We start from the raw sequence: 12,792 nt of genomic DNA, 5'->3' as shown, positions 1-12,792 counted from the left end.
CTAAGAATAAATCAATTTAGAAACATGTAAGACTTATACATAGAAAATTAAAAATCATTACTGAAAACAATTAAGAAGACCAAAGGAAATGGAAGGAATATATGATGATCACAGTTTGTAAGTGACAGACTGAAAGAGACCTATACAGCCCCAGTTGCAATAGATCCAAATATTCCGTTACTTATGAAAACCCCAGCAAGGTGTTTTTAAAAAGGATATTGACAAACTAATTCTAAATACAAATGTAAATACAAAGCATCAAGAATAGCTCAGACTTTCTTGAGGAAAAATAACAGGGTGAGAAGATCTAACTCAACCCAATCATTATTAAATCTAAGGCTAATTATGACGGCGTGGCTTAAAGACAGACAGAGATGAAGCAAAACTGTTTGCCAAAGCATAATCGAGTATATATGAAAAACTAATTTGTGACAAAAGTGACAGAAAAAAGGGAAAAGAAGTGTCTTTCAAATAACTGGTGCTGGGTCACCTTCATATACCTATTACTCCTACCTCATTATATTCACAAAAAATTCCAAATGGATTACACATCTAAATACAAAAAGCAAAGAAGAAAGCAGCCAGAAGGTAAGGCAGGGAAAATGAAGACAAAGCTTTTACAACACCGAAAGCACTAAACAAAAAAGCAGTTAAGTTATAAAGGGAATTTACTTAAAATTTACAACTTCCATTGACCGAAATAGACTGTATTAATGATAAGAAAAGCCACAGAATGAGAGAAGATACATGTATGACATAATCATCAAAGGGCTCATTTTCCAAAAATTAATAAGAAAAAAACCAAAAACCCCCAATTTTAAAAAATGGACAAAAGATTTCAACAAGCAAATCACAAAAGAAGAAAACAAAAGACCAATGTATTCAAAAAGTGCTCTCCTCATCAGGAGAATGCAAACTAAAAATACAATGGATTGCCACTACACTTCCACCAAAATGGCTAAAATGACAGAGACCAAAAATACTAAGTCCTATCAAAGATATGAGGCAACAAGACCTCTCATAATCTGCTGCTGAGTTAGTAAACTAGTAAAACCACTTTGGAAAACCATTTGGCATTATCTAGTAAAACCGAACATATACAGACACTAGGAATCAGCAATTACCCTCCAAATTATTTAACAGATATGCATATTAATCTGAGTACACCCACGTAATAGTAGTACACTCAAAGTAATTATAAGTGGCATTATCTATGTAACAGTATTATTTGTAATAACTTAGAAATGAAAATTACCAAATGCCCATCATCAGTAAAATGAATTAATAGATTATGGTATAGTCACATAAATAAATAAAAGTAGAATAAGAATGAACAAACTATTGTTATATGCAACAACAGCGGATGAATCTCATAAAAATAATATTGAACAAAAGAAGCCAGAGACAAAGAAATACATATCATGTACTTACATAACATAAAATTCAAAAAGGCTATTCTAGTATTAAAAGTAAGGAATTGGGAAAAAAAAAGCAAGAACAGAGACTGGGGGAAAAGTACAAAGTAGGGGTTCCTGGCGTACAGTCTATTTGTTGGCTTGGGTGATGACGAGTGTGTTCATTCTTTCAGTGAGCTTTTATATTCTGTATTTGCGTTATACATCTATAAAAACTGTTAATACATACAAAAACTCTGTGTGTGTGTGTGTGTGTGTGTGTGTGTGTGTGTACATGTGCACAATTTTACTTTAAGAATGATGGGCAGTCTCTTAACAGATAATACAACGTTTGCTTATTCAAGTTCCAATGATATTATATGTATCATTGTAGATTTATTCTGAAAGTTGGTTGGTTGGTTGGTTGGTTGATTTATTTATTTATTTATTTGAGATGTAGTCTCGCTCTGTCACCCACGCTGGAGTGTAGCAGTCCACTCTCAGCTCACTGCAACCTCCACCTCCGGGTTCAAGCAATTCTTCTGCCTCAGCCTCCCAAGCAGCTGGGATTACAGGCATGCACCACCACATCCTACTAAATTTTGTATTTTTAGTAGAGATGAGGTTTCACCATGTTTTCCAGGCTAGTCTCCAACTCTGGGTCTCAAGTGATCTGCCCACCTCAGCCTTCCAATGTGCTGGGATTACCAGCATGAGCCACCATGCCTAGCCTGAAACTTTATATTTTAAACTTTTTATCACCCCACAACCTGCCTGATTTTATCATGTTACCATTTGCACATGTTTCACCTTTATTGGAAATAGTAACATGCAGTAAATGACAGTGAATTACTAATACAACAGTAAACATTTTAAAATCACTGAAGATCTCTGCTTAGACTGAAATATTGTATCACAATTTTTTATACGCTAACTAACCAAAAATATCGGAACAATTTAATTGTGAAATGTAATCACAAAATACATAATTGATGTACATTCTCAAGAACTTTTACTATATTTTTATATTTTTGTGTACTGTTTCACAACATTTAAAAAGCATAAAATGAATAAATACAAATATTCATGCATACCTCATATTTTCAGCTGAATCTTCCGGCATTGGAGCAACAGTTTGTACAGCTGGAAGGTTTTTGCTGGTAGCACCATTCACAAAACTAGAAGAGGAGGAAGAGGAGGAGGACCCTGAATCCACGGCACCTGTTCCCAAAATAATAATTTTTAGCCTTAAACATAAATTTATTTAAAAAAATTTTTTTAATTACACCATTACTATCTGATTTTGAAAGAATTACTCATCAGAATTTCAAGACAGAATTTGATAATTGATCATTTAGTCATTAGTAAGTATGCTAATAAATATAATTTTAAATTGCAGACGTTGCATTGAAATCTAATTGATTTACTTACATTAATCTAACAAAACTACATACTACAAATGGGGTATAAATAAAAAACATCAACAAATGAAAAAAATTTTAGATAAAATGATGCTGATAAAACAATGCAAATTTAGGTGTGAAAAACTTATCTTTTTATAGCTACGTTGTAATATTTTTGGTTTTCATCATTTAAGACATAGTTTGCAATGAACTGTCTGAGCATAAATTTGTGACGCTGCAGTATCAAATACTCCTTTTGATAAAATCACTGCTTAAGGAGGACTATAATGAGTTATAATTGTACCTGGTCTTAAAATAATGAGTGTTCCCTTAATAATATGAGGATGCCATTTCAGCAAAGAATTTTTTATAATATGCCACGTAAGTATTTTAAATAGTTGTGGAGTTGAGGGACATCTAGTGTTCCTAAATATTATCATATCTTATACTAATTCCCATAAAACTGAATTGCTTACTGATATTTCCACTATAACATTTTATAGCACCTATGTGCCAACATCCGAAATGAACAATATGCCCAGTTTAGATGTTGGCTCACCATTTATTCACACACACACACACACGCACACATATATATATTTTTTAAAAGTTTATCACTTACACTTTTATTTCTCATTGTAATATATACTTATACTATCATAAAAACTCCTGCTACCATCACTTTCCATATTTATTAATTCTTAAAACAGAAATTAAAAAGAAAAATCATGACTTGTCTCAATAAAGATAAAAAAAGGTGGTTTCATTATTCATTTACCTAACTCCTAACAAGAATAAGGACTTTATTCAATCAGAAATACTAGATGTAGATTTTTTTCCTGCTATATTAGCATATTTTTAAAACCTTTGTACTTTTAAAGTATATACTTTAGTCAAAGAAAAACAGTCTTAATTCTATTTCTAGAAAGCTGAACGAGTATAAAGAATGAAACTCTAATACTGGAAAGACTTTAAAGTCTTCAGACAAGCCAGATAGAAATATTTATTTACAATATAGATAAACAATAGATGACCTATGTTTTGACAGAATGTCATTAATGACATTTATTTGCTAATATAAATATTCTTAATAGAGTACATTCTACTTACTACAACCCCATAAATGTGTTGTTCATGGTATGTCAGACTCAGGTGGTATGATCAACAAGATAGATACAGAAAGCACAAAAAAGAGCTATGAAATTAATAAAAATGGGAAGAATCTAAGTAATGATAATAAATGGAAAAGTTCAAGGCTATACAGTTTGGAGAAGAGAAGACTACTATAGTCAGGGAAGAAAAGTCAGGGATCATCTTGCGCTGTATAAATACCTAAAATGGAATCACAAAGATTTGGGTAAGGATTTATTTAGCTAATAATCAACAGGAACATTTCTGGTAATTTACAAAAAAAAAAAAAAGTTATTTTAGGCAGACTTTTAATATTTGTCAGAATTTGAAATTTTTTGTTCCTAGATTCATTAGGAATTTGTTGGGCAATGAATTGGATCAACTTATAATCTATGTATATGAATTAATTCAATGTCAAACAATGGTTCTTATTCACATGCACTTTTTATCAAGTTGAGGCTCTTACATATTGTCAAGGTTCTTAGGGGAGCTCTGCCTTCCTTAGGGGATTTAGCAAAGAATATATGTTAGGATTCAACCAATCAATGTCCCCAAGTCCACTTTCTATCACTAACATTTTTAGTACATCTTGATATTCGTGATACATTGTACTATTTTTATATATCAAACTTCAGTGTTCAAATTATCCTTTGCTTCTGCTCCCCAAATATCTTTCAATAATCTGATTTCACTCTGAAAATAAACAGCACTGTTTTGAGAAGACTCAAAACCAATACTGCCCTCTGAAATGACCGCTAAAAAAATGCACTCTAGAACTATAGACAAATTCTAAAAAGTCATAACACAAAATATAACCTTCTTAAAAATTAAGATAATCTTAAATGATTAGGGTATTTTAATTTTGAAGATCAAATAGGCAGAAAAATGAAGATATAGAAAACATAAAAAGATGAGTATCACAAAAATATATAAGGACAATACCTGTTGTATTAATCATACTTTTTGGTGTAGCTCCAGTAGCAGCAAATATATTAGAGGTACTGCCTGTTGGCAGCCCACTTCCAGCAGTAGTGGCTCCCACAGTGGTTACAGCTAAACTACCTGGAGGTGGCTTCTTTACAGGCACCACAACACTCCTACAAAGAAAGGAAGGATTGAAAACAACAAACATGAGGTTGAAGATGAATTTTAACCCCACTGCAGTAGATATACACAGTCAACATCAAATTTCTCCTTCTTTTTTCTTTTAATTAGAAGTAACTTTTTTAAGTCCTTAGTCCAGCTTTGTCAGTGAAAAGGATATGGACATAAAGGATATATTATAAAGCCTGCTGACTAATTGATTTGGCCAACATTTACGTAGACTTTGGAGTCTGCAAACCTTTCTTAAAATGGCATATGGACTGTGATCATAAATCTGGGAATACTGAGAAATGTGTGCTAAAGTTGGGAGATTTTGCCTATGCATGGAGAATTTTTTGCAAAATATACATAAAATGCCCATCTGATCCATATCACATTCTCCATATATAAAATATTCATAAATATGTGAAAACATAAAACATTTGAATGCTACATTCTTTTTATTCTTTTTCTTTTTTTTTTTTTTTTGAGACAGAGTCTTACTCTGTCACCCAGGCTGGAGTGCAATGGTGCGATTCTTGGCTCACTTTAACCTCTGCCTCCTGGGTTCAAACAATTCTCCCATCTCAGCCTCCCAAGTAACTGGGATTACAGATGTGTGCCACCATTCCTGGCTAATTTTTGTATTTTTAGCAGAGACAGGGTTTTGCTAGGTTGTGAGGCTGGTCTCAAACTTCTGACTTCAGGTGATCAGTCTGCCTTGGCCTCCCAAAATGCTGCAATTACAGGCATGAGCCAACCATGCCTGGCCTTTAAATGCCAAATTCTAAAGTTTCTTAATAGTAAAGCTGACAATTAAACCAAGGAATAATAAATAACATCTAAGAGCATAATAAGGTTATACTTTACTTTTCTGAAGAAAATTGATTTGCTTTTATAGTAGGAACATTGTCACAATGCAAGAGAACAGAGATGATAGAGAGACATTTGGTTACAAGTTTAATTTTTGAGCCTTGGTTTACTTAACAGAGGAGTTCAATACATCCCCAGGTTTCTTTAGCATATTTTAAATGTGTTTCATTAAAAAATTTCTGAATTTGACATTGTGTTAAGGTTAAATGACACATAAATGTGGATATTAGTCAATTTTTAAAACTGTTTACAGTTTTAAAAAGAAACCTTAAAGAAACTACTTCTCTAACTTAACAAATATCTAAACTTCCTTGCAGTAAAGGTTAGTTGATAGCACTGCAAACTTCATTTAACAAATATCTTCCAAACCTGACTCAACCACCATTGAATTAATTCATCTACAAATAGATGAGCTATTTCAATCAAATGTAATGCTTGGAAACTGGTGACTGACAGTACCAAAATATCCAACTTGGTCTATATCTTTTTAATGCATCTCAATTTGATAATTATTCAATAAATAAAATCTACCTAAAGAAAACTACATCAGTGGTCCATTCTCAAATATGCCTGTTGCTTAAACTTCCTTAATACTAACACTTTTTTCTCATAAATGAGTGGTTTTGTTAATATCTTCAATGACTTCTTTAATATTCATAATCTAAATTTGCAGTAATTATTATTCTTAATTTTAGAAGTACTTAAAATTTTTTGTGTGACCAAAAGTATTATAATCTTAAATAGTTTTACTCATGCCAGAAAAATTTCTTCACTATCTCAAAATTTTTTATGTGACCAAAGGTATTATAATCTTAAATGGTTTTACTCATGCCAAAAAAATTTCTTCACTATCTCCTTCTAGGTAATATCTTCTTTTTTAATTTAAGGATATTGGAGTCAAGTTCTTCAGATTCAACCTTTAACTCTCATCTACCTAATTACTTAAAGCACACATTATGCTTTCAATCCCTACATTGACAAGTCCTCATCTAATTCAATGAGAGGCAGTGAGACATTGCAGAACATAGGATGTGGACCATATTTCAAGACTAAGGCTTAAAAACTGGACCACTCTCAAGCTATATGGTCTTAATTTGCTTTCAGTGTAACATCATAAGACTAATGCTACCTCCTTCACATACAATTGGGAGATTAAATGAGATCATATTTAGAAGGAGTTTGTCAATTATGAGGTATATGATAAATGTTAATAATTGTTACCACTGTCTAAAGTGAAATATATTTTTTGTCTATCAGATATAAACCATCTACTTATAATTACCTAAATAAAGATCAATAGAAAAAAAGAGCATGCTAATATTTGGGATTTGTCATCAAAATTATCCTCTAAACTTATAAGCTAATGTGAAATGTACTATTTCATTGGCTCTCCAGCAAGACAACAAAACTATCAACTGTTGATTTGAAGAGAATTCATTAGTGAAACTCTAATGCTCTTTTTTCTATATCTCTCACGATTTTTTTTAGGACAACATCAGACACAAAGCTTTTTATATACAGATAAAGAATCACGAGCTAATTAACAGTGCTATAAGATGAATTTGTGGAAGGTAGAAAAACCATACTAAAATTTTCTGATCTGTTGATCATTACTAACTTTGAGCAAAAGCTCTCTCTAACAGACTGGTATCTTGTCAAGTGTGGAAGCTATGAGAAATAAGTTAAATTATGAAAAATAAGTTATGTGAATGATAGAAAAAAATTATAGCTCTAAATCCTGTAATTATGACTTATAAGTAAAATATAGAAAGGTTAAATGCCTACTTACTAAAAATCTGAAAACACTGACTTAATAGCAATTGATGTGAAAGCTTCCAGATATTCCATTGCTTGCAAACTCAGCAGAGTTTGATAGCATGGCACAGAATTCTGACATTACAGACCTGGGTTAGAATTCTACCTTTAGCAGTTACTTCATGGTATCGGGCATACAGATCTCTCTAAGCTTCATTCTCCTCCCCATTAAAATGAGATGCATAATGGTAATATCATCATAAACTTAAGACTGCTTATAAAGATTGTTATAAAAGTATGTGATAAGGTTGTTATAAACATAAAAGGAGATAACACCTATGAAGTACTTAGCACAGCACATGGAATGAATATTTTATTCATTTTAGCAGCCAATACATTTTAGCTATAATTAGTATTGCTATGACTCCCAAAAGCGCTAATATAGTCCTGGTCCACATCAGCAAAAATACCCAGACTGAAAGAAGCGATAATCCTCATATACTCTGCCCTTGTCACTTCTCATAAAAAAAAAGTCCTATGTGTAACTTTAAGCACTATATTTCAAGAATAATGACAAACAGCATCATGTACATAAGAGAACAGTTAGGATGACAGTTGATCTGGAAAACAAATTATGTGAGGAAAGGCTGAAAGGACAGAAAATTACAGTAAAAGGGTGAGAAAAAGTTATAGCACTTTTTAAAAAATTTGAAGGTATGATAGGAAAACAAAAGGAAACTTCTATGTAGCTCAAAATATCAAAATAGGGACCAAAAAGAAGAAAAAAAATCTCTGATAATTTTTATGAACTCCAGTTTCTAATCACTGATGTGTTCAAATGGTTGAGATGACCAAGTTACAAGAGTTTAGCTGAGAGAAGCAGGAACCTGTATTTGACTGATTTCTCAGATATTTTTCTTAATCTACATTATGAGTTCGTAAGAACTATTTCCCCGTTGATTCAGATGGCCAGACTGTTTACTTAGGATTAGAGGACTGTACATTCTTGCCCTTAATACTGTTTCTTCACCAGTACTAGCCATTTCCTTTTATGTCAAACCATTCTCTTCCTAAGCAATTGATTTTAGAATTAATTTGAAAGTCCACACTTAACAATATGTGTTGATAAATTAATTATCTTTCAGAATGTTACTTGGTATCAGCAACTATTTATAAATGAGAGTAAAAATTTTCACCTCTTACAAAATCTTCGATCAGATTGTTACAAAACATTTCACCCTGGCTATCTATTCCATCTACACCAAAAAAGTCTTACCTAAAAGTCTAGGGACCTACTGTGGGTAACTATTTAGGGCACATAAATACACTAAAATATACACAAATTTTGTTGGTACATTTTCTCTAGAGTGAACATATAGTTTACTGGATTTAAAAAACATATATAGCCACAAAAATATTATAAGCTAAACTAAATTATTCAGATATTATATTATTCTTCTTTTAGATTTGCTGTTGATCCTGACAGATACCTTGAATCCTCTACTCCAGTGGTCCCAAGCCTTTTTGGTACTAGGGACTGGTTTCGTGGAAGACAATTTTTTCACAGACCAGGTAGGGGATGGTTTTGGGATGACTTAAGTGCATTACATTTATTGTGTATTTTATTTCTATTATTATTACGTGATAATATATAATGAAATAACTATACAACTCATTGTAATGTAGAATCAGTGGAAGCCCTGAGCTTGTTTTCCTGCAACTAGACAGTCCCATCTGGGGGCGATGAAAAATCGTGACTGATACGGTTTGGCTGTGTCCCCACTCAAATCTCAATTTGAATTCCATCTCCCAGAATTCCCACATGTTGTGGTAGGGGCCCATGGGGAGGTAATTGAATCATGAAGGCCTGTGTTTCCCGTGTTATTCTCATGATAGTAAATAAGTCTCATGAGATCTGATGGGTTTATCTGGAGTTTCCACTTTTGCTTCTCCTTCATTTTCTTTTTCCACCACCATATAAGAAGTGCCTTTCACCTCCCACCATGATTCTTAGGCCTCCCCAGCCATGTGGAACTGTAAGTCCAAGTAAACCTTTTCTTACTTCCCAGTCTTGTGTATGTATATATAAGCAGTGTAAAAACAAACTAATATAGTGACAGATCATCAGGAATTAGATTCTCATAAGGAGTACTTAACCTTGATCCCTTGCATGCACAATTCACAGTAGGGTTTGTACTCCTATAAGAATCCAGTGCCACCACGAATCTAACAGGAGACAGAGCTCAGGCAGTGATACAAGCAACGGAGGGCAGCTGTAAACACAGATAAAGCTTGGGTTACCTGCCCACTGCTTACCTCCTGCTGTCTGGTTCCTAACAGGACACAGACTGGTTCCAGTCCATGGCCCAAAGGTCCCACCCCTGCTCTACTCTTCACATTCTTTACCAATTGCATTTTTTAAAACTCTCAATACTATGCTTTCCACACAATTTCAAACTTCTATTACACACTTTTAAGACTGTAAACTGCAAGAAAGTGGGTAATTCCTTTATACTACATAGAATCTGTATATACTCCAAGGTTATAAAGGTTATCATCAAAATGGTACAAGTCAGGACATGTTTCAATCTAATTCACTTGACAAATTTTTTCATTAAGTAATTGATTATATGATTTTAATAAATTGACTGATATGCAATACATGTAAGTATGAATTTTTTCATCATTGAATTTATCCTATCTAAAAGCTAGAAATTTGAGGTATGATGTATTCACTCATTCATTCAATACATATTTATTGGGCATTGCAATGTGTGTGGAACTGCCTTAAGTTCTGGAGATATAGCAATGTACAGAATAAAATCCCTGCCCTCATGGAACTAACATTCCAATACAGAGAGACAGCAAATACAATAACATAAATGAGTAAATATAGTATATCAGATGTTAAATGCTATATGAAAATTAAAGCATAAATAGGAAGCAGAAATGCTGTTGAAAGAGTGGCTCAGAAAGATTGTCAAAAAAATGGTAGTATTCGAAAGAACACTGAAGGGGGTGAAAGAATACGCCAGCAAGCTCTCTAGAGAAGAACATCATAGGCATAGGCAACAGTACAAAGGCTAGTGTGACTAGAGAACACTGGTGACATGGAGACCTGCAAGAGATGAGGTAAGTAAGAGTGCTCAGCTCACAGGGCCTTGAAGTCCATTGTATAGATGCTGGCTTCTACTCAGAGTGGGATGAGAAACCATGAAGGCTCATGCACAGAAGAGGGATATGACCCTAGGTTATAACAGGATCACTCTGGCTGCTATGTCAAGGATCGTCTTAGGAAGGACAATGGTTACTGTGGAGAATGGCTAGGAGACTACAATAATACAAACAAGAAATGATGGTGGTTTGAACAGGAATAGCAAAGTAAAATCTGGTGAGAAGTGATTCAAATTTTGGCAATATTAAGAAGGCAGAGCAAATGAGGTTTAAATAATAACTGGATGTGGACATTAGAGTAAAGTCAAAGATTATGCATAACCCTTTGCCTTAAGTAACAGAAAGGACGATTTACCATTAATTAAGTTAGGGAAGAATGTGGTTGGAGCAGCTTTTTAATGCTAATTTTTATACCTCTTTTTAATCATCCAAATAGCAATGCTGAATATGCAACTGGAAAAATGAGTCTCTAGTTTAGAAGAGAAGTTTGAATGAAGACATAAATATGTGAGTCATCAGCATATAGATGCTATTTAATGTCAGGAGAGTGGATAAAATTGCCAAGGAAGTGAATGCAAATGGATAGGAGAAGTGGTATAAGGATAGAGTACTGGTGGTCTCCATTAATCAGTCCAGTAAATTTTGTAAAAACAGGGATACTATCTTATCAGTGTACATCATGGTTTGCCCTAAGTATAAAGTGAGAAACTGAAGGTAAGAAAGAGATTTTATACAGTGATTCATTAAGGCAAGTGAGTTTTATAATTATTCATGGCACACTATTAAGAATCCCTTTCTTTCTGTTCCCTTCTGCTGTTTGAGCACTAGCAGGGGATTACACTGACAAGTTTAGGGGACATAAGACAAGTAAGATGTGCCCCATGCTCTGGAGATACTTTAAGGAATATGACAGACAAACTGACTGGGCAATATCTTATAATAATTGACCTGGTCAGAATTATTATGCCCAGGACCTTTCAGGAACACAGGCTGTGCACTATCAAGGAAGAGATGGCTGAAATGAAAAAGGATCAATAGAAATTAACCAAGGAGAAAAGTGCATACAAAAGTTCAATGGTAAAAACCTAGCAAGGCAAAGAGATATGAAAAAACAAGGTAGGTTAAAGGAATTGCTTTAGATACTTCTGGCTGGTGAAAGGTGAGGAATTTCTATTCCAAGCTAAAATGTTTCTCCTTTATTATATAAATAACAAGTATTATTTCAGAATCTCCATCAGCTTCACGTTTAAGAAAAATGACTACGGCATAAATGTAAAAGATAGATTTGGGGTGAGAGAGGAAATGTGGAAATCAGGAGAGCAATTAGGAGATAACAGAAAGAATCGACCTGAGAGATGTTGAGGGGCTGATGCAGCTTTGAGAATGGAGATGCACCTTTTGTTTTTTAGCCAAGCTCAAAAATATCCATCTATTGCTTTGGGAGACTAATAATAAGGCCATTTCATTTAAATAGGATTTTGCAAATTTATGAGACTTTTTAGAAATAATGCAGCTTTATTCCATATTACACGGGTTGGGAAACTGAGTTTCCGAGAGCCAAAAACAATAGATCAAGGTCACTGAACAAATTACAGGGAGACCAACTATTAATATCCAGTTCTCCTAATTTCCAGGTTATCACTCTCTAACTAGGATGTGAATGTTAAACATATATCTTGAAAGGAAATGTTGAAACTTAAAAGAGAAAAATAATTTGTTATTGATTCTAGGGTAACATGACAATTTACTTCTGTTCATTAGAAATCACAAGGTGAATGCTCTCATGTTTTTATCTATCACGCTTCTCTATTTTATAAATATTTGAGAATTTCAATTAAAAATGTTTAAGAAACAATCAAGAATTTCATTAAATCACCTGTTAATGAGATTTATTTATTATTCAGCTCACTGAACTTAATTCAGCTCTGTATAAATGCCAGAAGAAACAAAAGTAACAACATTGGGGAAATTAGGACACA

At 33.3% G+C, this 12,792-nt stretch overlaps 1 protein-coding gene across 15 annotated transcripts in view; it reads right to left on the bottom strand.

The window, feature by feature from the left end:
- NBEA (neurobeachin) overlaps nucleotides 1-12,792 on the bottom strand; it is a 713,110-nt gene that overhangs the window by 453,388 nt on the left and 246,930 nt on the right. For 14 of the 15 annotated variants that reach the window (XM_032294855.1, XM_032294857.1, XM_032294861.1 and 11 more), the window contains 2 exons: nucleotides 4,871-5,025; nucleotides 2,489-2,615 (listed from right to left, as the gene is read on the bottom strand). In XM_032294855.1, coding sequence (XP_032150746.1) covers nucleotides 2,489-2,615; nucleotides 4,871-5,025 — 282 coding nt within the window. The remainder of the gene's footprint in view (nucleotides 1-2,488; nucleotides 2,616-4,870; nucleotides 5,026-12,792) is intronic. The other variant, XM_032294859.1, reaches the window with a different exon arrangement.

Source organism: Sapajus apella, unplaced genomic scaffold (genome assembly GCF_009761245.1).
Source record: "Sapajus apella isolate SASKATOON/1434 unplaced genomic scaffold, GSC_monkey_1.0 scaffold32, whole genome shotgun sequence".
In the NCBI taxonomy this organism is placed as follows: domain Eukaryota; kingdom Metazoa; phylum Chordata; class Mammalia; order Primates; family Cebidae; genus Sapajus; species Sapajus apella.
The sequence above is the reverse complement of the archived record's forward strand: the minus strand, read 5'-3'. Positions and strand labels throughout refer to the sequence as shown.